General features: G+C 43.3%; 2 protein-coding genes across 23 annotated transcripts in view; one reads left to right on the forward strand and one right to left on the reverse strand.

The window, feature by feature from the left end:
• NSUN7 (NOP2/Sun RNA methyltransferase family member 7) overlaps positions 1–10848 on the forward strand; it is a 38782-nt gene extending 27934 nt beyond the window's left edge. The window contains exons 9-12 of one of the 2 annotated variants that reach the window (XM_061164654.1): positions 289–390; positions 2631–2748; positions 7702–7825; positions 8342–10848. In XM_061164654.1, coding sequence (XP_061020637.1) covers positions 289–390; positions 2631–2748; positions 7702–7825; positions 8342–8971 — 974 coding nt within the window. In that variant the 3' untranslated portion in view covers positions 8972–10848. The remainder of the gene's footprint in view (positions 1–288; positions 391–2630; positions 2749–7701; positions 7826–8341) is intronic. The other variant, XM_061164655.1, reaches the window with a different exon arrangement.
• Positions 10849–11489: 641 nt separating this feature from the next.
• Positions 11490–27333, reverse strand: part of APBB2 (amyloid beta precursor protein binding family B member 2) — a 357050-nt gene continuing 341206 nt past the window's right edge. For 19 of the 21 annotated variants that reach the window (XM_061164644.1, XM_061164641.1, XM_061164635.1 and 16 more), the window contains 6 exons: positions 24463–24577; positions 23785–23872; positions 22960–23043; positions 21091–21206; positions 19188–19367; positions 11490–15379 (listed from right to left, as the gene is read on the reverse strand). In XM_061164644.1, coding sequence (XP_061020627.1) covers positions 15212–15379; positions 19188–19367; positions 21091–21206; positions 22960–23043; positions 23785–23872; positions 24463–24577 — 751 coding nt within the window. In that variant the 3' untranslated portion in view covers positions 11490–15211. The remainder of the gene's footprint in view (positions 15380–19187; positions 19368–21090; positions 21207–22959; positions 23044–23784; positions 23873–24462; positions 24578–27333) is intronic. The other 2 variants (XM_061164650.1, XM_061164647.1) reach the window with 1 other exon arrangement.

Genomic DNA, 27333 nt, shown 5'->3' on the forward strand with positions numbered 1-27333 from the left:
GGCTGACTGCCTTCTATCTTTTGTGCCTGAATAACTTATTTTGGCTGGTTAAATAACTCTATGATAAGAATTTGGAGAATAAAAGAAAAGTAATATTAAAACTAAGCAAAATTATCAATTCAGATTTTAAAATTTTAAGTCAGCATTTTTATAATACTGTATTTTTAATAAATATTTTCTATGAAAATTCATTAATAGGGAAAATGATTAAAATATTAAATAATGTGATCACAGCAATATATGAAAAATCTAATAGTGATATATTTAAAAGCATTTATTTGTTTTTAGATACAGATTTACTTAAAGATTTCTCTCAAGGAGGCCCATCAGAAGATAAACTTCATGTTCTTGCTCAACAGCAATATGAACAGCTAACACATGCCATGAAATGTAAGTTTGCTGTCAGCACAAACTGAAAATATGTTGTAAATCGTAGAAACGTTAATACTTAATTTATCATATTCAGGCAATGATGTGTGAACCATAAGTGGATTTTCCAGAAGCCTTAGTCATAGTTCCTTAAAATAACAAAATATTTATTTTTACCAATCTAAGTCTCAAAAATATATGCTTTACTATCATTTTAAACATAGGTTAGCAAGAAGAATTATCAGCTTTTTAATGCTGAAATGAAATAATTATGTACATCAATTGTTGTATAATTTCATCTTCTCTGTTTCTCTTGTTTGGCTTTTTGATGTAATTTTTCTGTTTTGTATCTGCCCTAACAACTCCTCTATAATCCCAACTTTAATCAAACTCTTGCTTTTCTTAATACTAAAAAGAAAATAGATGAATTAAAGATAAAGCCTAGATCTCTTAAAGTCTGAGTAACAAGGCCATTTAAGTGTTTATATTATTGCTTCAATTCCTACATTTAGATTTTGAGTACCAATGCCCTTTCACACTTAGATATATGGAAATCTAGAAGTCTGAGAAATTGCGTTAACTTTTATTAACTTAGTGCATGTTTATCAAATGTCTCTCTGGGTCAGGTATTAAGTCGGTTGTTAAGAATATGAGTTTGGATACATCCTGACCTCCAAAGGCTCAAAGGTTAGTTTAGGGTATAGATGATTTAACATATAAAGATATAACATATATGAAGTAGAAATAAGGCAAAGTAGAAAAACACGGAGGAGTTCTGTCCTTTTAACTGATGCTATTAATAAATACTATTTTGAATATGATAGTATGTATATGATCAATGAAATGAGTTGGTTGGAAGATTAGGGAGCTGATAAATAATACATTTAAAAAATTCTTTCTATGATTACTCTTTAAAATTGCAAGCTAATCTCTTGAAACTAACCATCCTCCATATCTGCTTTGATTTTCTCTATAGCATTTGTCACCTCCTAATGCTTTAGTTTTGGGGGGGGTCTCACTGCACAGCTCGCAGGATCTTAGTTCCCTAATGGGAACTAAGAACCTGGGCCCCTGGCAGTGAGAGCGCTATGTCCTAACCACTGGACCACCCAGGAATTACAAAATTTCTTATTTATTTGTGTCTTTTTGGAATTATGTATTACTTTTGACTGTGCTGGGTCTCCATTGCTGTGCTGGCTTTTCTCTAGTTGCAGAGAGCAGGAGCTACTCTAACGGTGTGCACCGGCTTCTCTTGTTGTGAAGTAGGGGCCTAGGCACATGGGTTCAGTAGCTGCAGCACATGGGTTTAGTAGCTGCAGCTTGTGGGTTTAGTAGCTGCAACCCATGGGCATTAGAGCTCAGGTTAGACTCACGGGCTTAGTTGCTCCATGGCATGTGAGATCTTCCTGGACCAGGGATGGAACCCATGTCTCCTGCATTGGCAGGTGGATTCTTTACCACTGAGTCACCAGGGAAGCCCTGTTTATGTCAATGAAACATAGAAAATAAGCTCCCTGGGGCCGGGGTTTTTGTGTGTATGTATTGAATAGTAAGAACAGTGCCTAGCATGTAGTACGTGCTTGGTAAATGTGAATAAGTGAGCAAGTTGCTAGTAGTATTACCTCACTTGAGAGTAGAAGAATTGGAGAGGTAAGTAACTTTCCCAGGTTCATAAATCAGTAAATAACAGAATTGGGATTCACACCTAAGTCTGTCTCTAGAGTCCTTTTAACTAGTTATGCGATATGGCTTTTGGAAGAATGGCTGGAAGTGTCAAGCTATGGTAATCTGCAGTATTTATTTGCTTGTGTTTGTAGTAAGGTTGGTCACATGGATTGGATTTTCAATTTCTATTTGATCCAGTTATATTTACTTCATTTATTGGCAAGACTATATTACTAATACATGCTTTAAAGGGGAGCCATGCAAGCATCTGTAGACATCATACCCATCAAAACCGTGTGGTATTATTACGGATATCTGGGCTTCCCTCATACCTCAGTTGGTAAGGAATTTGCCTGCAACGCAGGAGACCCAGGTTCGATCCCTGGGTCAGGAAAATCCCCTGGAGAGGAAATGGCAACCCACTCCAGTATTCTTGCCCAGAGAGTTCCATGGACAGAGGAGCCTGGGAGGTTGCAATGAGGTCGCACCAGTTGGACACGACTTAGTGACTAAACCACACCACCACTGAAAACACAAGAGATTTGCTCATGATTGTAATGGAGTCATTATATTATTTCCATCTTCTTTAAATATAGTTACTAGAGCTCAAGCTATTGTTTACTGCACTTGTTCAGTTTATCCAGAGGAAAATGAAGCTATTGTTAAGAAAGCACTGGAATTTCAAGACCACGGGACTAAAGTACAACCTTATAGGTAAGAAAGAAAGAATTCTTCTAAACAACTCAACTAAATATTTTTGAAAGTGAAAAATTATGATTTTTTAAGTTAGAAGGCATTTCATTTCTTTTGTATTAGACTTTAATACGACCAAATAGCCTAACTTCTTGCAACTTTAAAGTTAGATTCTGTAAAAGCTTTGTAATGGCTTGGTATGTGAATTGTATTGTACACTAAAAGATTTGTTTTGTTGTTGTTATTATTATTGTCAAATAAGGCTAAAGGCATTTGAGCTTCGACTTGATTGATTTCTGGGTAAATTGAACATAAACTTTATATCCTGAGTCTTAGATACATGCTTCAATAGAAGGAAAGTATAAAATAACCTTAGAAAGTAGCAAGAAAATTGGATGTTTAATATCTGAAAATATGTTTCTCAGACCCGTTTAGCCTTTGGCACCCACAAGGACTGAAATAAAAATAGCCTGAATAACCATAATAGCGTCTGGGTAAAATGATATGTTAAACTAGGGGTAGAGAAGAAAAACCGTAATACTCCATCCAAACTCTGGACATCAAGATAAGGGGTATATCTATTAATAATATATGACACTAGTTATTTCTTCAAGACTGTGACAATTAATAAGGTATGTTAAAATGTCTCCAATTTTTAACTTATTTCCCTTGTTCTGAACTCTTCCTGTAATTCTTTTTTTTTAAATTATTTATTTCTTTGGCTGTGTTAGACTCAGTAGTTGTGCTGTGGGCTTAGTTGCTCCAAGGCATGTGGGATCTTACTTCCCCAACTAGGGATTGAACCTGCGTCCCCTGCACTTCAAGGCAGATTCTTAACCGCTGGACCACCGGGGATGTCCCTGTAATTCTTACAGTAGGATCTTAATAGGTATATGGTTTGCTCCCTCCTTTTAATTTAATGTTTTTCCTTTGCCAGTTCACAGGTGGACATGTTAACCACATCTATATTTCCTTTCTTTCTTTACTTCCTTACTTAATAATTCTTCTTGGTAGTTAACAGCCAACCTTATTTCTGCCAGCTTCTTAACATACCAGAAACTAAATCACCATCTAGTAGCAAAGAGAATTATTGCACAATATAACCAAATTCATCAGTGTGAGTGATTTGATTTGTCTGTCAGGAATGATGTTTATAAGAATGTAATATGGCAAAAATGGAGGAAAATCTGTGTGTATTGTATTTCATTAGATTTTCTCTTTATTTTTAAGTTGAAGTATAGTTGATTTACAATATTATATTAATTTCAGGTATATAGTAACATCATTCAGTTATATATAACTGAAATATATTTATGTATATATATGCATGCTTAGTCACTCAGTCCTGTTTGACTCTTTGCGACCCCGTGGACTGTAGCTCCTCTGTCCATGGAATTCTCCAGGCAAGAATGCTGGAGTGGGTTGCCATTTTCTTCTCCAAGGGAGTCTTCTAGACCCAGGGATTGAATCTGGGTCTCCTGCATTGCAGGCAGATTCTTCACCATGTGATCCCCTGGGAAGCTCACATTTGTATATATAACTGAATATATATATTCAGATTATTTTCCATTTATTTATATATATATTTCCATTGTTACAAGATATTGAATACAGCTCCCTGTACTTACTATGCAGTAAATCCTGTTGCTTGTCTGTTTCTATGTATTATAGTTCAGATCTGTTAATCTTGTATTCCTGATTTGTCCCCTTCCTCTGCTCCCTTTTCCCGTTGGTAACCCTAAGTTTGTCTTCTATGTCTGTGAGTCTTTCTATTTTGTATATAGATTCATTTGTATTATTTTTAGGTTCTACATTTAAGTTATATAGTATTTGCCTTTCTCTGTCTGACTTCACTAAGTATAATATTCTCTAGTAGGTCTACCCATGTTGCTGCAAATGGCAATATTTCATTCTTTTTATGGCTAATATTCCATTATATATGTATATAGCATCACATCTTCTTAAGCCAATTATCTGTTGATGGGCAATACATGGGTTGTATCCATGTCTTGTCTATTGTAAATAGTGATGTTATGGACATTGGGGTACATGTATCTTTTTGAATTAGAGTTTTCATCTTTTTCAGAATATATACCCAGGAGTGGAATTGCTGGATAATATGGTAGCTCTATTTTTAGTTTTTTAAGGAACCACCATCTCTATTTTATTTACTTCCACTGTGATTTTTATTATTTCCTTCCTTCTACTGATTTTAGGTTTTGTTTGTTCTTTTTGTAATTCTTTTAGGTAGTAGGTTAAGTTGTTTTAGATGTTTCTTGTTTCTTGAGGAAGGTTTTTATCACTATGAACTTCTCTCTAAGAACTGCTTTTGCTGCATCCCATAAATTTTGTTGTGTTTTCATTGTCATTTGTCTCAAGGTATTTTAAAATTTCCTCTTTGATTTCATCATTCACCCATTGATTTTTAAGATAACATGTTTTGTCTCCATGTGGTCATTTTTTTTCTCATTTCTTTCTCTGTGATTGATTTCTAGCTTCATGCCATTATGGTCAGAAAAGATGCTTGAGATAATTTCTATACTCTTAAATTCATTGAGACTTGTTTTGTGCCCCAGTATGTGATCACCCCTACAGAATATTGGCTGTGCATTCTTAACTGTTCTTTTATCATTTAGGATCTGTTACCTTATTGATTTTCTGTCCAGAAGATATCTCCATTGATGTGAGTGGGATGTTAAATCTCCTACTATTATTGTATTCTCATCAATTTCTCCTTTTATGTCTGTTAGTATTTGTTTTATATATTTGGGTGCTCCTATATTATGTGCAGGGCTTCCTTGGTGGCTCAGTGGTAAAGAATCCGCCTGCCAATGCAGGAAATGTGGGTTTAATCCTTATGTCAGGAAGATCCCTTGGAGAAGGAAATGGCAACCCACTCCAGTATTCTTGCCTTGGAAACCTCATGGACAGAGGAGCCTGGCGGGCTACAGTTCATGGGGGTCACAAAAGAGTTGGACACAACTTAGCAACTGAACAACAATGATAATATTAGGTGCATATATGTTGATGAGTGTAAAAACCTCTTCTTATATTGATTCTTTTATTATTATATATCTCTTTTTGGCCTTTGTTTTCAAGTTTATTTTGTCTTATTTGGTTATTGCAACCCCCACTTGTCATTTCTGTTTGCATTAAATCTTTTTCCATCCCCTCATTTTGAATCTGTGTGTTGTCTCTCCTAAAGTGGGGCTCTTGAAGGCAGCATGTTGTAGGCTCTTTTTTAAAAAAAAATCCAGTCTACCACTCTGTCTTTTGTTTGGAGCAATTAGTCTGTTGACATTGAAGGTAATTATTGACATATATTTATTACCATTTTAAACCTTGTTTTCCAGTTGATTTTATGTTTCTTCTTTGTTACTTTTTCCTTTTGTTTTTGTGATTTGGTGATTTCCTTTTGTGTTCTCTTGTCTGTTGTAAATCTGTTGTCTTTTGTGGTTATTCTGTTTTTCAAGTATGTTTGCCCCTTTCTGTATCAACTTGCTTTAGACTGATAGTAATACAGGCTCAAACAGATTCTAAAAAAAAAATCTACATTTTCTTACTCTCCTCCCCAACATTTTATGATTTTGATGTCTCTTTTACATCTTCATGTTTATCCTTTAGCTGGCTTACGTGACTTACTTTCCAATTAGGATTTTCTCTTTTTTATAAATTCTTGCTCCTATTCTATTTTGAGAAGCCCTTTCAATATTACTTTTAGGATAGGTTTAGTATTACTGTATTCTTTCAGTATTTGCTTGTCTGAGAAATTATCTCTTCTGTTCTAAAGGATAATCTTGCTGGGTATAGTATCCCGGTTGCATATTTTTCCCTTTTAGGAACTATCTTCTGTGGCCTTAGAGGGCTGTTTATATGTGGGAGCAGCCCTGTGTAGCTTCTGTGGGTCTAGTATTTTCTGAGTGAGGGTTGTTTTCAGTATGAACGCCTGCTGCCTCTTTCCTCAGCGTGTGCTGTCCATCATCCCCCTGATGGACTGTGTGCAGATGCGGTTGCTGGCATCCTCTCAGAGGAGCACCTAGTCCCACGCGCGGAGCTCTCAGTGGCAGCTTGCTGACGCCCCTGGAACTTGTGATGCTGTCCGTGGCTCACGCCAGTTCCTGGAGCTCACGCAGTGACTGGCGCCTGCTCCTGGAACTCCTGTAGCCGAGTCCTGTTGTCTTGGAGTGCGTGTGCGGGAAAGAGGCTGCTAAGGCAGGTTCCGCCCCTCCCTTCACATGCCCTCAACAGTGGCAATCACCACTGTGGCGGGCTCAGGCTCCCTCTGCATACCCTGTTGGCTGCAGTCGCATCAGAATCCAGCCCCTTCAGGCTGTTTCTGCACAGCCAACCCCGGTCCTGTCCCCAGGTTGGCCCTCTGAAGCCCGAGCTTCAGCTTGCAGCCCCTGCTTACACCAGTGGACGTGTGTCTCAGGCCGGGAGTGCACAGCCGAGGCACTGACCATCTGTGCCAGTCTCTGGCTATCCGCCTGCAACCCCCACTTGACAGCAGGTTCTGCGCTGTCCTCCGGGGAAGCTCTCTCTGTGTCCCAGGGGCTCTCCCTGCTGGTGAAGGGACTTCACAGGGTGCCAGAACCTTTCCTCTTACATGGTTCCCTCCCAGGGGCACAGGTTCCGTTTCGATCCTTTTCTCCCTCTTTTTTCTTTTGTCCTCCCTGGTTATGTGGAGATTTTATTGCCCTTTCAGATGTCTGAGTCTTCTGCCAGTGCTCAGTAGATAATCTGTGAGAATCGTTCCACATGTAGATTTTCCTTTTTGCATAGTTGTGAGAGGAGGTTGGCTCACATCATGCTCTACTCTGCCATTTTCTTTGCTCCCCTTGACATTTTATTCTTATTTGGGATTTTTGTTTAAACAAATGGTGCATGCATGCGTGCTTTTTTGCAATTTACTGTCTCCCTTGATTTACAAATAAAGCATTCTAACTGTTAATTATTTGCTGTTATCTATTGCAGGCTTAGTCCCCCTGTCCTTCCATTGTGCTCCTTAAAGGAAATACATTTGTCTACTGACAAATTTTTTAGAATGGAACCATCTGAAATTACCAATGGTTGTTTTCTTTCTGTTCTAACAAGGGAGGTAAGGATAAAATCCCAATCCATTTCATACTTAGGGATTAAGAAACAACAAAGCCTCATACAAGGAACCTAGGAATTTTATGAACATTTCATAATGGTATGCTTATTTCATAAATACCTAAAGGGCATGAAAAAGAATTATTACTGTGTGGCCAAAAATCCCTGTTTTTTTTATCTTTATGCTTCTCCTGAGTATTCTTCCCTTGCTTACTCTCTACCCCCACCTCTCTAAGCACTTGTCAACTTGTTCATTTTAGCTCACAGATAAGAAATAAACTGTAACCCTGTTTTTTTTTGTTTGTTTGTTTTTCTATCAGGTTCACAAATGGGGAGGTTTAAGTACAATGAAAGTAATTTCCTGAAGCTTATGGGCTATAGTAGGGACTGAAGCCTAAAAACTATTTCTTTTCCGTATAGTAATGATACTGTTTTATCTTTACTGAAACACTGATAAGTACTTGTGGTATACATGGTAACAGTTAACTCCCCCATTTACTAACGGCTTCTTTAATTATAGCGGGACCCATCTGAGACAGTGTCTGTGAAGGATGTTTTGGCCCGTGCAGCAGCAAAGGGTCTCCTGGAGGGGATTGAGCTGGGTAAATCTTCAAAACGGGAGAAGAAGAAGAAGAAGCAAAGGATGTCACTGCCAAAATCTTCCATCGCTGATAACAGCGGCATCCAAATGAAAATTGCCGAGTTCCTGAGTCGAGAAACTAATGTGAGTGCTAATCAGTCGGAGACATTAACAACAAAAACATCTCTTCCACAGAAAAATACAAATCAAGTGGGGTCTTCCTCACAGGTCAGAAAACCCAGCAAGCCCACCACCAATCCTTTAGTGCCTACAATTATGAAGAACACATCTGCCAGACCATATGAACGGCCAACAAACTTTGTGAGACCTCGGCCAGAAGACAGAATGATTCCACTGAAACCCATAGAGATTGCCTTGCCTCCAGTCATGCTGCCGTTTCCCAGTCCGCAAGGGATTAGATCTCACATACCAACTCCGCATTTTTATTATCGTTGGGTTGGGCCCAAGACTGTCTTGCCTGGCTATCTTTCCACACCATCAATACCCAGAAGAGGGGAAAAACCTAAAGAAAACTTACCTTCCTCTCTACCCAGGCATCCTCGACCATAGCTGTGAGTGTCTTGCATTTTTTCTACAGGGTCAGGAATAGATTTTTTTTTTCTCCCCCCAGAGTCTGCAGGTTAGACAGCTGTTAGAACTGGTTTCACTCTTGGTAACTTTCAGTCTGGACTTAGGACACTGGTTTTAAAGCTGCAACAATTTTTCCACAAGGGAAACAGTGTGTGCCTTGTAACAGACTTCTTTTCAAAGTTACTTTGTGAGGCAAAAGGTTTATTAGCAAGCGTAAGTATGGAAAAGATGCTCTTGCACAGACCTTAGATCACTCTTCAGTATCGAGTCAGCTGTAGTTTAAATGTTTCAATCACTGTCGAGGTTGATCTTTTGTAATGTGATTGAGGTTGAGTAGAAAGAGGAAAAACAGAAAGGCCCAATGTTCTAGTTCATATGTCCATTCAGGGTGAAAACTTTCTCACTGGAAGAGCTTCCAGGATCCTAAGCATAGTGAACATAAGCTCTCCCTTCTGACTATTTATGCCAAATACTGTTGTTTAAAAAAAAAAAGACTATAAGCAAATTTCCATCTAAGTAGTAATTCTGAGGACAAGGTCAAACTGTTGAATATAAGTGACACACCTGTTGTTAAAGAAATGTATACAAATTTCTGGGTCTATTCAAAGATCAGGTGAAAACGGTCATTTCAAATGGCACACAGTAGTGAAGCCCTGGTAAATCATTTCTGATGCTCAATTAAAATATATTGTAGCACTATTTTAATTATATTAAAAGTCAGTTCATCTTGACTATTATCAGTTGCCTTCCAAGAACTGGTTATGGTTATTATTTCTGGGTCTATTGACTTTTTTTTCATCATGGCAACAGAAATTGATATTAAATCAAGTAAGTTACAACTATAAATCCTGCTGTTTAAGAACATGTTCATAGACACATTTATAAAGTTTGTATTTAAAGTTCTATTTACAGAATCCAGTTGTGTTGAATAGTGTTATATAAATTCCTAAATTTCAATTCAGATGTCATGATTTTAGGAGAATATTATCTTCTTCAAGATGAATATTTAGGTCTGTTTCAGCTGTAGTGTTCATTTCAGCTCTAATTTCCTCACTTGAAGTGAGGATAAAAATGGTGGATTTCATTTAGTAGTAATAAATTTCTTTAGCTGAAGATTTATACTTATCAGTAATGCATGTCAATGAAATATGACTTTTTATACTTGAACCAGACATATTATTTTTAAATCCCAAAAGAATTTTCATGTTAACTATGACTTAAGAACTATGGAAATGTTTTAAATGCTCAGCTTATTTTACTAATTTCAAAAATCAAAAACTATATAATCTTTGCTCTGATATCAGGGTATGGTTTCCTCTTACTACCACCGGCTCAGAGCCTTCCATGCCTCTGGGAGGCAAGTGCAGCTGAACTGAACTTTGTTCAGTCAAGACCTGATACTTTATCCCAGGAATCTTTTATCCCTTTCCTGTCCTCACCCCTCTGCCCCAGGCTGAAGAGCACGCCACTGTCCAGAAGTAGCAGGTCCAAGATTTTTACTTTCTGTGATAAGTTATAAGAAGAAAACTCACCCTATTATGGAGTAGTTCAGGGTGTTTTTCTGACTCTATAGCAGTGTCACAGCGTTAGCAACTTCAGTATCTCATAACATGAATCTTGTCATAAATTATTTTTCTCTTTATAAGTATATGGAGATTCTGTATTAAACCATTCCTTCATTAAGCCTGTGGTTTTCTTCTTTGAGAATCTTCTAAGAAGGATGTGATCAATTGTTTAAATATTTTAGTAGAGTAAAAAGGGAAAAAAACTTGGGATAAAAACAATATGCTAGAATTCTAGTGAAAAATACTGATCACACTGACATTTTTCTTTCTTCAGCTTAAGAGAAAAATGCTGCAAAAACTAAAATAATTACTGGTATTTAGATATCCCAATAGCAAATTCAGATTTTTAACCTGTAATTATTTACCACTGTATAACTGAAACCAATTGAAATTTTGCTCTTTGAAGAGTAACTGCCTTTGAGAAAAAAAGATCAAAACTATGGGAGGAAATGCAAGATGAATAAAAAAAAAGTGGGTATACACTTTAAATTCCATTTATTTTCTTCTATATGCCTAACATGTTAAACCAGATTCAAATACTGTTTTTCCAGTTACTTTTCATTTTGGATTTAGTGCCTGTACAACTCTTTCATTCTTTGACATCAGGGTCTTAAAGTAAAAATGGACTTTCTTAACACTAGAAAGAGTGCATACACGAGCATCAAGTTGGCGACTAAATAGGCCGCTAAGTCCAAAATGCCAGATGTCCTTCCTGAGTAACAAATAAGGGCAGTGTGATGAGTTATTCAAAATTTAAAGTTACTTTCTAGTTCTTACCAGGTAGAAATATACAACAGCTAATCAAAGCAAAATCTTACATTACTAAAATGGTTTTAAATTTAAGAATAATTTGAAAATAAAATGGCTGGCGTGGAGATTTTTATCGCTGTGCCTGGATATGTATAACTGATGTCAGATAAATGAGCCGAACATTTCACGCAGCTAAGTTTATTCTCACAACATAGTACATTTAAATGTGTAAAAGTGGTCAACAGCAGAAGTGGCCAAAAGCAAAACCAAATGTTCTTTTGGGATAAACAAGCTGCTCTGGATGGCAGGGAGCGCTCTCACTGATAAAGTGTGTGCAGTGTCTTTTCTCTGAAGCTGAAATAAACTTCATTTTACAGGCTGTGTAACACATGTTAGCTGTGTATTGGGTGGAGTAAATCTGGCAAACTAGAGAGCTAATGCTTTTACTAGTTAAGCTGTGCTAATATCAGCTAGGGGAATGTTTTTCACATTGTTAATGAAATCTCTACTTTGTGTTGCAGTGCTTATGAAGTGAGTGGGTCATGTAAGAAAAGGAGGACAGACTTAGGGCCTCTAGCAGATGACCTTGTGTAGACTTGCACAAATGCTCATCATAAAATCATGAACGTGGCATTTTTTAAAAAGTAGCGGTGCCAACAGTTTATCACCAAGAACTTATTTTAATGAGAATGGGTCTAATGTTGCTTCATGCAGTCAGACAGACATAAACAAAATACAATGGTCCCAATTAGCTACGGTTGATCATATATTCAGGTGGAAACAAAGGGCATGAGGACATGTGTGTGTCTCTAGATAAGTTCACACGTGTTGTGAAGGATATAAAAATGAAGCACCAAGCAGTGCTTTAAGTTTGCAAAGTAAAGTTTCTAGCCATAGGCATGTTGGCTATTCCCCTTGATGTGGCCAAGGAGCACACATATGAGGTGGCAAGTATGCGTCTATCTAGCTGCTTGTAAAAAATAAAAAAAAACTTCTAAGTATTTTGCCGTTTCTTCTACATATTCCAATAAAAATGTGACTACAAATCATTACAAAACCACCTTTGAGGCAATGTATAGTTCACTGAGATTACTTAGACCTGGATACATTGAGAGATAATATCCAGTAAAGATAATAATACATTAAACACAATAATGCAGTATATTTCAGTAAAAATAGAATAAATAAAATAAAAATATTTTAAGCTGTATTTAACAGGTTAATTAAAAAAATGATAAGACATACAAGGCATAGTGAACATGGCCGCCTGTTTACCGAATCACAGATACAAAGAATGCATAGATAACTGAAGAGTCACTACAATATCAGGTAAAACACTGGCACCCTTTCACAGAAAATACACACACACTTTCATACATACTTTTTGGCCATGGCAGAAAGTGTCTGAACATACGGCTTAACATAATTAGTTTTACAAAAGTAATTGCATTTACTATGCAAAGCTATTTTTAAAACAAAATATCGGCAGTAAAGTTTTCAGTATGTAAAGGCTATCATTCATCTTAATGCATCCTATAATTGCATATATAAATCAGTTTGCTATTTAAAGCTAGCTCAGTATTCTTGATCCTGAAAACAAACATATGCCTTAACAATGAATGCGGCTCTGGTAGAGATTTCCAATATAAAAGTGGCTCACTAGTTAAGAATTTTGAAGTTTATCACACGAAAATGTTTCACTGTGGAGGTCAAGATGAAAGATCATCGTGATTGAATTCTGAAGGGCACAGTAAGGATTCCTTTAATGACGTAATTTCTTAGGATGTTACTGGTAACTTCCATAGAACAGTATATAGGCTGGTGAGAAGTATACTTCATTGCTAGAGTGGCATCTTTTTTGTCATAACTCTAGGGTGCTAGCAAACAACTCCAGAGTTCTGAGAGGGAACAGGGGCGGGAGGCCACCTACCCACTCCATCATGTTGTCTGGTGGCTAAGGATCATGAATTAGGAATATTTCTACCACACATAACATCATCTCTGGATAGTCTGTGGGTTGAACAGGTTGTGCTGCACATAGAATCCTGTCTTCACAACACATCTGAGGCACAATGCAGGAAAAGTCCTGGACTGAGAGGGCATTGGTTTTATACTTAATTCTACCGCACAAGTAATCTGGCCATACTTCCCTGCTTATTCAGGGAATCTTAAGATTGCTTGACAATAATTGGATATGCTCAGAGTAAGTTTGAAAAGACTCCTCCTGACTTGCGTGGAAGCAGCGTAACTTTAATAACTGGGAGGTGAGATGCATGCGTTCTAGTCCTGGCTTTCTCACTCACTTTCCTGAGGTTTTAGGCTAGGTGGTTGAGCCCCTTTAATTCATATTTTCTATTTCTCAAATGTGTTTATACCTTCTCTACCTCATAAGGCTCAAATGTGATGATAAAAATGTGGAAACCATTCTGACAAGTACATAGCAGTAGATAAACATAAAGCATTGTTTATAACTGGATGATGCTATAAAATGATAATTTTATCACTGAAAAGTAAACAAAACATGTTTAGATTTAGCTTCTTAGCAACTTCTTTTAAACAGTATCAACAAGAGTCTAAATCTGTGTATCTTTACAGCTAAGTCTCTTGTCTATTGATAAAGAAGCAGGAAAGTGCTATTTTTGGGAAACCTGTTAAATAGTACATTGTTCCTATGTATATTTTGCTCTGATAAGAAATTCTTAAATCTTGAAGATAAATGGAAAAAATATAGATTTAAAAATATATCTAAAGTTCAACAAATTTTAATATTAAACACATAAATGTAGAAAGGTTCAATGTAATGCAGTTTGTTGCCATGGACAATACATGATGGACAGACAGCTTTCTGGGCAAAAAGCATTAGGGTAAGACTGAGCTAGATGTAGAATCCTGGCAGAATGTTTACCTAGAATGGGGACTGCAACATGACATGGTGGAGGAGATCTACGATAGAAAATGGCATTTTCTCAACTCCAGATTGCATATTGGCTAATTATCAAATTAAGGATGAAAGGCTTACGAGGAATATTTCGTTTTAATGTTGTTTATGTAGAGAATGGCCATAGTGAACTATAATTCTGTAGCTGCATTGTACAATATAAGGCAGAAGTTTGAAATAATGTCCCACCCAAAATGTATTCTGATTTTAGAAATCTCTTTTTCTTAATCAGTTTGAAAGCCACCTAAACAGAAAGGCTATTTTTGTTCAACTTTAATTTCTGAAATTTAGTTTTTCAATTGTGAAGCTTCACTTTACCCCCCCAATATCCCACAAACAGCTGTAGACATGAAATGGTGTCCATGTGTCAAGAAGCTCGTCAAGGAAAGCTGCCAGCCGGTCTCTATTCTGATGCCAACAGCCAGTTCTGTCAACCAAAGTTTCGATTTCATGAAAAACTAAAACAAAAATTTGTCATCCAATTTTTATAGCCATTCAATGGTATCCAGTATGCAGTGTCTAATCCAATGCTGAAAACAGGGCAAGGTGCTGTAGGACTGAACAGTTGCTTGTGACAGATCCAGTCAAGAAGACAGTGAAACTAACTCAGGTGTCATTCACTCCAAGGATTCAGCATCTTCACTGGGAGGGATGTGGCCACGTTCTTCCCCGTGTGTGTGTGTGTGTGTAATTACGTAAGGTTTACGATATTTACAATAAGAAAGGGACCTTCCACTGCTCATGATGTAACTTACCAACAGCAAAAAAAATTAGTCATGCTTCTTTTCATATCACACGATGGTGGCAAGACGAGAGAACATGCTTGTCTAACACTGTTTGGTTAAGGATAAATTTCTCTGAAGACAAAGCATCAGCAACTGAATGGAAGGCCAGAGATCAGCTCCTCTTCTTTAGTGTAGCTATTCAACCTTCAGCAAATAGCACAGAGTCCTCTCACGTATGCAGCTATGGCGTTTCTGTGACAGGGCGTTTCTGTTTCAAAGTGTCAATGAGGGATAAGACCCCTCGTTTTACATTGGTTGTGACTCTTCTGGTCACAGAGTCTGCTGGCGGGGGAGGCGGTCGAACTTTCTGTGAAGGTGGCCTGGCTACCAAGCACTTCTGGTATCGTAACTGAAAACAAAAAAAGTTTTATGGTTGTTAATAATGTATCATTCCTTCCTGTTTAATGTGATTTTAATTCGTCAATATATTTACTCCCAGAGGTCCACAACCTAGCTCCTAAACATGAATCCAAGAGTTTATTAGTTTTTTCCTTAATGTAGAGTGTTTTAAATTCTCTTTACGTTCTCTGTATTGATAGGCTGTGATTAATACAGCTGCTAGTCAAAGGATGAGCTGATGAAAAAGAAAAAGGATTGGGAGAGTATAAACTGTTTCCTTAGGCAAGTAATGAAGCGGGGTGCTCCTAGCTAACTGAAAGGCATAGTAGTAGAAAGGGCAGGGTTTGGATCTGGTGCTATCACGGGTGAACTATATGGCCCCAGGCAAGTTACTAAATCTCTCTGAGCCTCCTGTTCTTCATTTGTTAAATGGGTGAAGAATGGGGACCTTAAAAGATAGTATTACAATTAAGAAATACTTGCAGAATGCCTCAAAGAGGCCTAGCAAAACAGAAGGCATTCATAAATCTTTGTTCTCATTCCTGTTTCCTGCCTTAACTGAAAAAAATTTTGTATTAAGATTTCAGGATACATTAATCTTAATAGATTAATTTTTAAAAATACATTAGCACTGGTACCAAGGACAGGTCTATCCTTCGGAAATATAAAGACACAATCCACCTGTTTTTGAATCAATGAAAAGATAACTAGTTCTTCAAAATTAGATTAGAAGGTTAAAATGAATCAGTTTTCCTCTTTAATCCCAGCACCACTTTAAAATCCAAGCACTTTAAGGTGATTCTGAAAAATCTACTCAAATATTAATAGGTTCCTCAGAACAATTGTGAAACAGGCTGATGTCTCTGAGAAGCATGAACTTTCCTACAGCGAGACTCTTGTCACAATGCTCTGCCACAGCCCACAGGCTACAAAATTAGCCCCTTTCAACCCAGTCACGTGAAAAGCAGTGTATCACGTCTCCTGTGTGTAAAGTATGTCTCTAGGTTTGCATCGCAACCAGAAGCACACACCTCCAGAGCGCAGTTTTATAAACGGCAGGTATGGCCCACGGGACACTGGATGGGGAGTTCCCAGCGTCAGTTATGCTACATCCAGGGTGGGTCAGAATTGTGCCTGATGGGTTTCACTAAGAGGACCCCTCTCCCTCTCACCCTGAACTCCGTCAAAACATTTTCAACTGGGCCTCTACCACTCAGCTGCAAAATATGCCTAACAATTAGGTAAATTCAGGATATGTTAATGCAAGAGACACTTCAGATTGCATGCATTCACACATAGGTATTTCAGATGGGGAACCATGCAGGTCAAAATCAAGAGGAAAGACACCAAGTCAGAAATGCTGGACCCAGAGTATAAGGAAGGTTTATCCCTAATGTCCTACACCAGACTGGCTGAGTCACTCCAGCCGGTGGCCCTCCTACAATTAATAGTAAATGAGTAGAAATTATTTCTAGAGAAGAGACAGTGAGTCTTGGAGTCAGAACAAACTATAACCAGTGATAAAGCTAATTATTTAATTGTCATCAGCATTTAAAATGTATAATTAAGACTAAAAGCCATTCATTTTATGACTAAAATCATCTGTTACGATTTGTTTATAATTACACACACACACACACACACACACACACACAGACACACACACACACAGACACACACACACACAGACACACACACACACACACACACACACACACACACACACACACACACAGACACACACAGAGTTACCGTCCATTTTTGCTTGACTGGATTCTTCCAATTTCTATTTTCTCCACACAGTCCCTTCAGCCCACCTCAGCTCCCTGTGTCCCCTCCTCCACTGGACCCTGGTTCTTTATATGCAGGTGGATTTGAGATGGAGTCCTGGCCCCACAGTACATGAGGGGAAACTTCTCTGACAAAGGACGGTGGTGGGGACGAAGCCACATAACCAGTGCCCAGCACAGACCTCCGTGCCCCCTGCCCCCTCCTTTCAGAGGCGCCCGCCTCTGCCCCTGCCGTCCACCCACCTCTTCCTTGCCCCTTAGCCTAGCAACGTGCCGTCTGCAAAGAAACAGCGAACGCCCTGCACCGCCCCCGGCTGTCTCCGGCTGCTCTGGACTCCTGGCATCCTCTGGCGGGTCTCAAAGTCACTCCAACCCCCTGGGCAGGCTGAGCCCAGCTGCAGGATCTTCTACTGCCACCGAGACCCTGACCTAACAACAAACAGGACACCCGTTTCAATCCGGCTTTGCTGGCTCATTTCCCTCAGCCTCAAAACCGTGTGGCTCGCTCCCATCCCAAACAGATGAGTGAGCGCCCCAACGGCGTACTTCCAGCTACCCCTTCACCTCCGACCTGACGAGCGACCCTTCTTCAGGGCCACTTTCTTCCGCCAGGTCACCTCCACCCAGCGCAGTCTTACACTTAGAGCGCTTTCTGCGCCACAAGAGAACGTCGGTTTTGCACCTCCCCACGGTCCCAGACTCCATAGTTCAAGGTCGCATCCTAGCCCTTGCACTTCCCGGAGTCCGGCCCACCTGCGCGGGCTGAGCGGAGGGAAGTGCAGGTGCTTCAGATTCAGCACTCCTCATCGCCAGCCCGTGAGTCTCCATCACTGGCTTCTGTCTTTTCCCACGGCCTCCCCTGGCCTCCCGGCCAGCTCCCCACCTCAGCTGCGCCCTCTGAGCCCTCCCCACTTTTTCTTCTCTCTCTTTGGGAGCGTGGTCTGTTCACTCTCCTGCTGAACACTCTGCTGAAGGTAACACCGTGGCGTGAGACCACAGGCCCTTCGTGACCGGCCCTCACCTCCCTCCACCCGGTCCCACCCACCCCGCCTGCTGCTGGAGATACGCCGAGCGGCCCAGGGTTGGAGGCCTCCACTCAGACGGCTCCCTCCTCCTCACCAGAACTTTCCCGGTGGCTGGAATAACAGAGCTCAAACGGCATTTGTGGAATGGATACCACGGTGTTTCTGCTTGAAATCACACATGGGCACAGAAGCACTGGCCTTACTGCCTAGAGGCCTGGGGGTGAGCACAGGCTCTGTCGCTCACCAATGCCGCCCTGGGGCCGGCCCTTTCCCAAGCAAGTGACCAAGTGCCCTGATGGCATGCTTCCAGCTACTCCTTCACTTGAAACTTCAGGAGCGAGCTCTTTTCAGGGCCCCCTCTTGCTCTGGGTCACTCCTCCATCCAGACTTGGGGGCAGACACAGGCTCTGTCACTTAACAACTCTGTCCCGGGGCCTGCCCCCATCCCAAACAAATAAGCAAGCGCCCCAGCAGCGTGCTTTCCTCTGAGCCTCTATTTTGTTATAAATAAAAAAGAACTACCTAATAGGGCTGTGTTAAGAATAGAGTTCATAAAGTAAACAAGAACAATGCACTTAGACCAACTATCTAAAATAAAGACCATCCGATACACTGAATTAAAAAATTACTGGTTTGGTTCCAAAAATGGCCCCAATTCACACATGACCAGCATCTCCTGATCACACACTGAAATGAACTAGGGATCAAGAATTGAGAATCCTCAGATCCTTGGTTTTGAAGGTCATCGTTTTCAGGGCTCCTGGAGTCTCTAAGAAGAACTTGGATCCAGCCAGTCCTGCTGCTTCCCGGTGTCCTGGCCTCTTAAGGCAGCAAACTGCCCATCATGATCGATTCTGTCCATAGGAACGGGGGTGTCAGACAGCAAGGCCTTACTTTAGAGCTTTGACTTGGCTTCTTTTAAGTCAGAAATTCTGCTCTAACTTGCGGCATATCAGACAAAGCAAGGGCCCGAGGGTGGAACCCCCCCAGCGGGCTCACTCACCATGCAGGCAGCCTGCACCGCCTCCGACACGTTAGCGGCGTTGGGCTCACACCAGAAGACGTGGCACTCAAAATGCTGGTTCCCCGTGTCCATGATGAAGGCAAATGTGTGCACGTCCTTCCCGACGCCCATGAAGGACAGGAATCGCACCCGGCACTCCACCAGGACGTCCTCTTCGTTCTGCAAGAGACCCTGTTCAGCAGCCCGGCCACGGTCACAGACACGTTCGGACCGTAAGTCATAGAACTGGCTTACAGTGGCTGCACGGAGGAAATGGTATTTAAAAACATACAGCCAGACTGAATTTAGAATGGACTTGTATTTTTCTAGAAAGGGAAGTTTCTAAATGTGTCTGGAGAGGCCTCACTGCTGTGGGTGCCTCATTCTGACATCGAGTCTACTCTGAACCACACGCAACCAGGGGTGAGTGTTCTGGCCTCTGTCCACTCCACTCCAAGCCTGTGACTTCACTGTGGGTAGGAACGGTGTCATGGCCACTTTTTATGTATTGCCCATACATAGAATCCACTTGCCCCGGTGAACCCACTGGAAACCCCAGAGCACCAAGAGGAGAGGATTCACGGGATCTTTTTCCACCCAGGTCTTCCCAACTCAACAGCACATTGAATCCTGAGTGTTAGTTGCTCAGCTGTGTCTGACTCTGCAACCCCACTGATTGTAGTCCGCCAGGCTCCTCTGTCCCAGAATTCTCCAGGCAAGAACACTGGAGTGGGTGGCCATTCCTTTCTCCAGGGATCTTCCGGATCTAGGGCCTGAACCCTGGTCTCCTGCATTGAAGGTAGATTCTTTACCATCTGAGCCCCCAGGGAACCACTGAATCATACTTCTGTCTAAAACTGTGTAAAACAGAAAGTTACCAAATGCTGTTTTCTTTTTCCCACAAACTGATATCCATATGATGGTGAGTTAAGAAATGTTCGGAACTCATTCTAATGAACCCTATATCCTCTGCAACAGCCATTTGTAATTTGTGAAAATTAGTAAATATGTCCAGAAGGTTGATTTTTGGCTCATGAACATCTGGACTTATGAACTATTCACTCAGGTACTGTGGGATTGCTTATCAGGCAAACTAAACTGGTCTGAGAGGTGGGAAGCTTTTTCGGAAGAAAGACATTCCTGTTGAGATCTGGGCAGGCCAAGGGGAGCCGTGTCCGCAAAGGCGCTGGGGTAGGAAAAGGCACCCCGTGTTGCAGACTTGGAGAAAGTCCAGCAGAGCAGGCCTGCAGGCTCAGTGAGCATCTGCAGAAACTGCACTGGTGTGAAGGTGGGCTGCTAGTGGACAGAAGCCAGAGCAGACGGGACGTGTGATCTCTCCACGGCAGGGGCCGCACAGAGGCAGAATGGACAGCTGACCGGCTACGTCTGGCTGTGTGCCTGGGGGCAGCTGCTAACCCCTCCGTGCCTCAGTTTCCTCAACCACAAAGTGGAGATAATTTGTGTCTGAGGCTAATGCTGGCCTCTCTCCAGATGACCAGTGGCCCCTGTTCCCACAGGACCTTTCCACAACAGACGCGTCTACTGCACCCCAGCCCCCAGGGAACACAGCCCCGTCAATGCTGGAGCCTGCAGAGTGGTCAGAAAACCAAGCCCCATTAGCAAGTTACTGCTAACATCATACAGTCACCTCTAGCAAATGATTCCCATCTCCTGGACAAAGGAGGAATGAGGAGCGCTAGAACACAGTCCTCTGAGGTGTGTGCATGGATCCAGACACAAAGGGCGATTTTTTATTTTTTTTCATTAAATTATTTGAATCACAAGCAAGCACAGCTCCCCAGAGGCCAAGCCTTGGCACGTGCCTGAGTTTCAGGGAAGCTTATCGTGAGCGAAACCCGCACTCTGTCCCAGACAGGCCGACTGTACCTGCCATGCCTCTCACCTTCTCACTGATGACGGTCACAGTCGCATCGGCCACGCTCATGTTCACTGACGGCCATGCCTCCTTGCTAGAGGAGGTCATAAGACTTTCTATGGCACTGTTCAGGGTATCCATTCCTGTGGATGGAAGGGATCATTGAAAAAGGCCCTAAAGCTATTCCTGACTCTCAAATATGGACCCATATCACCCAGTAGCAGCTATGCCCAGACTTTTTTTTTTTTTTTGTAGCCCCACACGTTTCATTTGAGCATTTCACGGCTCAAAAGAAATGCCAGCGTTTTCAACAGAAAAAATGGTCATCGGAGAATTTCCAGAGATGTAGTGTGTGATGTCCTGTCTAACCAGACTGTCACTCCTAAGGTTCCCCAGCTCCAAGTGCAGAAACAGTGCTCAAATGCTGCTACCTTTTTTCTAAGCGAGGAACCTTGCAAAGGGTTGGGGGGCGGGGGTGTGTCCAACAGAAGCCAGCCTCTGCCAGATTACCCTGATCATCTTTTATTGTGCCTTGTTACTTAAGTAAGGCCAAGTTTAGATGGCCCCTGGACACGAAGAGTATGTGTTGTTCAGTGGGGCCTTCTGGCTGAGTGTTCCCACAGCCATTTTTGGTGGGTGGTAATAACTTCATTTGAGATGTAATTCACATACCATACAATTTACTCATGTAAAGTGCAAAATTCAGTGGTGTTTATTATATTCAGAATTGTGCGACCATCACCATGGTTTTAGAATATTTTCATCACCCCCTGAAAGAAACCCCACACCTTTCAGGAGTCACCCTCCATCACCTCCAGCCTTCTAGTCCTATCTTTAGAGATCTGCCTACTCTGGACACATTTCATATAAGTGGAATTGTAAAGGGTGCAGCCTTTTATAACTGGCTGCTTTCATTTAGCATGATGTCTTCAAGGTTCAGCTATGTTGCAGCAAGTCTAACACTTCATTCCTTTTTATTGCCAAATAATCACCACTGTATGAAGATGTTTTTTATTCATTCTTTAGCTGATGGACATTTGGGCTGTTTCTGCTTTTTGACTATTATGAGTGATGCTGCCGTGAACGCTCCTGTATGAGGTGTTTCGTGCATACAGATGTTTTCATTTCACTGGGGTATATGCCTAGGAGTAGAACCGCTGGGTCAAATGATAACGCGACATTTAACTTCTGAGGAGTTGCCAGACTGATTTCTAGGGCAGCCACGCCATTCTGCATCCACCCCAGCAGTACGTGAGGGTTCTGACGTCTCCATAGCCTTTTTTATCCAGAAAAAGGCGACATCTCTGTCTCCTTCCAGCATGGTATGGCTAAGCAACTAAATTCCACCTATGAAATACAGCTGACTGCTGATGCTGGGTGCACTTCTGGGACACACCTTGACGGGACAGCGTGAGGCCTCCCGTCCCTGCCTGGCACTTGACAAGGACTGAAGCAGGTGCCCTGGCCCGAGACAGATGCTCTGATTCAGAACAGCAGGGCCTTTCCACAGCCCTGGCTTCTGTACCTCTGAACTGCTGGGTGAATGAGAAATCAGGTCCTCTTCGTTCAAGTCCCTGTAATCTGGGAGCATGAGCAGGAGGAGTTTAGTCTGTCCTGTCCTGTTCTTTGGTTATCATTTTATTTTGCTCTGCAGCACGTGGGATCTTCCTGGACCAGGGACCAAACCTGTGTCTCCCGCACTGGCGGGCGGACTCTTTACCGCGGAGCCACGAGGGAAACCCTGTGCTGCTCTTCGGACCAGGACTGTTGTGGGCTGGTGACAGGGCGAGGGTCTGGCTCAAGACAAGGCAGAGGAGTGAAACAGCAGATGCCGCCCTCATGGGGGGTGAACGCCAAACACTTGCCCGGCGGGAAGACCGTAAAGGTTTCACATACCGACCGGTTTGTCCACTGGTAGCATGCCCAAATACTGCACGTGGAACTTCTGGACCAGCTCAGTCTTTGGTGTTGGAAAATCTACTACAGGGAAGAAAACAACACATCTTTCTCAATGGTTCCAACATACACATAACATCCTGTTTCTAGAGGTGAATGTGACAATCATTCTATAGGAACAGCCGCTTCTTCTGCCAGACACCGGGGCCATCAATCAAACCCCCTTCACCTTTCATGGACACGTGTGTGTGTATGGCTGGGTCGCTTCGCTATGCACCTGAAACTATCACAACGCTGTTAACCGGCTGTATACGATAGAAAATAAAACCCTGTTCACCTTTCACTTCTAGGTAGGCAAGCGACTCAAAGGAGGAACTGGAATCTATGGGTTGAGCTGTGACGGTCTCTTGGAAGTGTGCTAAGGAGCAACTTCGGGTGTTCGGTTTATTAGGGGAGGCTGAGGCCCGGAGGAAATTTAATGACAAAGGGGTGCAATCAGAGACAGGAAGAATGACTAAACAGAGCCCCCCAAAATATCAACCCACATATTTTTAAACTAGCTGGTCCTTGCCCCAGGCTGTACATGAGTTACAAAGCCACAGAAGGTAATTTTCTTCAATTTTGCCCAACAGCAAAGCTCATCCTGGTTCTTAGTACCTAACCCTGGTGACACAGAGTCAGCCCTAAGCCACACCCGAGGCCCCGAGCGCAGGCTCGGCCTGGGTCTGGTGGGTCCCGCGTGGTTCTGAGGGACACATGTCTGAGACCCTGCGCCCGGCGACCCCGACGCGGTGCGCAGCACCAGGGCAGTGCGCGCGGACCTACCTTGGAGGGGGACGTCGAGGCTCCCGTGGGCCCTTTCCTGTAAGGAGCTGCAGGCCAGGGCCTTGGCATTCTTCCGTTCGGCCATAATCTGATGAAGAGAAAACGGAGCTTTGGCTCGTGGTTCTGGACCCTGTGTCCTCAGCTGTTCCAGGCAGTGGGGTGTCTGCTTCCTTTCCAAGTTAAACCAGCTTTAGTCCACTGCCGGGCCCCCGACCCCCATCTCCGGGCCGCCCACTTTGAGAACTGTGCCCTTTTCTCTGGGGGGATAGTGAGTGATGGTGCCCCAGAGGAACTGGCGTTCTCCTGATTGTTCAGAATGCCTTCTTCTTCCATCACTAACGTAACCACCCTCAACAACCCTGGTCTCCTGTAGACCTCCGGGCCCACAGCCGTCCATGGAACACAGAGCAAGTGATAACCCCCGGCTGCTGCCACGAGGCCACTTTTCGACTTACCAGACCCACCGGACTGTGGGGGGACCACGGCCCTGCTCCCTCTGTAGGTGAAGCGCTGTTTAGAGCAACAGCCGACCTCGGAGAGACGATGAACCGCACTGGAGGGCCTGGCGGTCGGTGTGCCGCTCCCAGAGCTCGACCGGAACGCGCCGACCCCCGTCCCCACACCCCTTCCCCTGCTCGGCAGTGAGGAGGCTGGCCTCCTGCGCCCTGACCCGCTTACCTTGGAACAGATTTCGTGGAGACTGGTGGCGATGGCTTTCGCGGGCGTGTCACATCGAAACACATGACATTTCAAAATCCTGGTATCTTTGTCTCTCGCTACATAAGCAAAATCTCTGTGCAAACAAAGTTTAGGCGTACATCAGAACGAGGAGCCTTTACAACACACACTCTAGTTATGAGTGTTAACTGAGCCAGGAGTCGGCGTGTCAGAGGCAACAGAGAATGCAGTGGTTAAAAAAAATAAACAAGTGTCAGCAGCCACCTCAAATGGAGGAACAGTTGTACGGATGTGAGGAATTCATTTCTGACTAAAATAACTACAGTGTTCCCCAGGCTCTGTCTGTTGAGCTTCTGGAATCTTAATGAACAGCACATAATGAAAATTGAACTTTATGGGAACCTTCTATTTAGTAACAACAAATGTCATGGTTATAAATATTATGATCACAAAACAAAACACAGGCTTGAGCGGAGCATGAATTTGTATGCGCGATACTGTGACACGTAGAATGATGTAGCAGAAGCAGAACAGGCTCTGACGTGTAGACATGTGCCCAGAGACTGGATCCGACCCACGGCTGCAGAGCAGGCTGACAGGCAGTCACGGGGACACGGAAGGACACCACAGCCCGAAGTCCCGTCAAAGACCCTTGATTCTGCTAATCACGCCTCTCACTCCAGGGCTTGGGGTGCCAGTGGCAGCATCACACCATACACTGTCAGCTCAGACCCCGCGGTGAGCCTGCGGCTGGCACTGGATTTCAGGATCTGCCTTACTGATGGAGAGGACAGTGCCTGTCCTTCAAAAAAACCACGCCACACAACCGAATTTCTCACTGCTATTACTGAGGACAGCAGTTTAAAAGATCAGAGGGTTTATGAGAAATAGACGCTCATACTTCCCCATCTGGTAATGGATCACAGTCATTTCCTGGAGAGTGTTGCCAACCCTGGATCCCCGTTTGTTGGCATAATCACAGATGAATTTATTAATCACTTCTCAATGCAAGAGCTGGTGATGTTCTTGCAGACTAGGACAGATTTTCCCCAAGAACGATTTGGCTTCTTTGGGAAGGAACGGGAATCTATCTGCTGAAGGCAACTGGCCACTGTGAAGGCCTGGCCGGAAAAGGCTGTCCTATCGCCTCGCTGTGCCCCGGGCGACCGTGCGGCGGCTCCTGGCCACCCGTGGGCACCTGCATCTCCACGTGTGCACAGCGGCCCACAGACCTGCTTGGGACCACCTTCCCGTGTCCGCACCTTCCATCGCAGCGGGTATCCTCCATGCTACAACCAGGGGCCGTCCTGATCCCCACCCCGTCATCCCTAGCCCCCGCACTCTGGACCCAACCCCCGCATTCAGCCTACTCTCCTCCGGACAGTGTCTTGAATCCACCCCTCCCTTGCCAGCCCTGCCAGCGCTCAGGATGTCTAGGCAGGTCTCGCCTACTTGCCTTTGCTCACGCGGTCCCCAGGCTCTGGCCACCGCTGAAGACCTGGATGAAGCTGGGTGAGCTCCCTGTCCAAGGCCGGCGTGCTCCTTGCACACACAACACTCACCACTGAGTACCATGAGTGTCTGCTTCTCACGAGTGAGTTCTGTCTTCCCCACACCCCCTCGCAGCTCTGTGAAGATGACTGTGTGCCTTATTCACCTTATTCACCCTCAATTCACCCAGTCTCTGGGCCCGGCTGCAATTGGTACTGAGCGCCCCCCTCTCTCAAGCACAGGGCAAGCGGCAGGCACCCTATTATCCACTGAGAAAGTTGGCCTGAGGTCAGAGGTATCAATGGGTGCTCTGACAGTGGGCTGAGGCTGGCTTTAGGTGAGAAGCTGGACCCAGACTCTGGGGGTGAGCACAGCCTTGCTGAAACTCCCAATACTTTGGCCACCTGATGCGAAGCACTGACTCATTGGAAAAGACCCTGATGCTGGGAGGGATTGGGGGCAGGAGGAGAAGGGGACGACAGAGGATGAGATGGCTGGATGGCACCACCACCCTGATGGACACGAGTTTGAGTGAGCTCCGGGAGTTGGTTGATGGACAGGGAGGCCTGGCGTGCTGCAGTCCATGGGGTTGCAAAGCGTCGGACACGACTGAGTGACTGAACCGACAGCCTCGCTCCACACTGTGCTCCCGGGGCCCTTCCTAGTCCCAACCCCCATCGAGACAGCACATGACTTGAGAAACGATGAGAAGACCATGCTCGAGGGAAGTCATTTCAGGCCTCCCTCCTTCTGGCTACTTCTCTTTTCTGGACAGTTCCTAAAGTGATAACACGCAGTGTCTTGCCACACACTGCTCTTCCCCTTCAAAATTCCATGGTCAGTCAGCACTTCTCTGATGCTAAGCCTTTGAAGTTCTTGTGGTCACCCATGGAAAGTCCAAAAAGTTTTGTCTGGGTTTCTGGAGTTCCAAAGTGTGTCCCACCAACTCTTCCAGCATCCTTAGGCCAACTGAGCAGCTCTCCCCTCTGCCCCAGAAAGCTGGGTCTCCATGTCTACGCACAGTACCTGCCCTTGCCTGGCCAGGCGTGCACTCACCATCCTGAGCGGTCTGCAGCTCACTACACCATCTGCTCTGCATGGCCCCATTCAAAAGCCCCTGGCCCTCTGGCCCTCTGGCCCCCAGCGCCTTGCCTGTGTCCGAATGCTGACGGGGTCTGCGTTCTGGACCACAAAGGATTATAGCTCATTACACCCCACCTTTACTAGAGACCTCACCAGCATCGGTCCTCTCTGAGAGAGTAAGGGACAGCCAGAGGGCAACGGGTCAGGACCCAGGCACCCCAACTTCTAGCCCCATTCCTGATTCCACCGAGCTCTACGGTCTAGGGCATGAAGTCGAAAGAGATGGAATTCTCCAGG

Source organism: Dama dama, chromosome 17 (genome assembly GCF_033118175.1).
Source record: "Dama dama isolate Ldn47 chromosome 17, ASM3311817v1, whole genome shotgun sequence".
Lineage (NCBI taxonomy): Eukaryota > Metazoa > Chordata > Mammalia > Artiodactyla > Cervidae > Dama > Dama dama.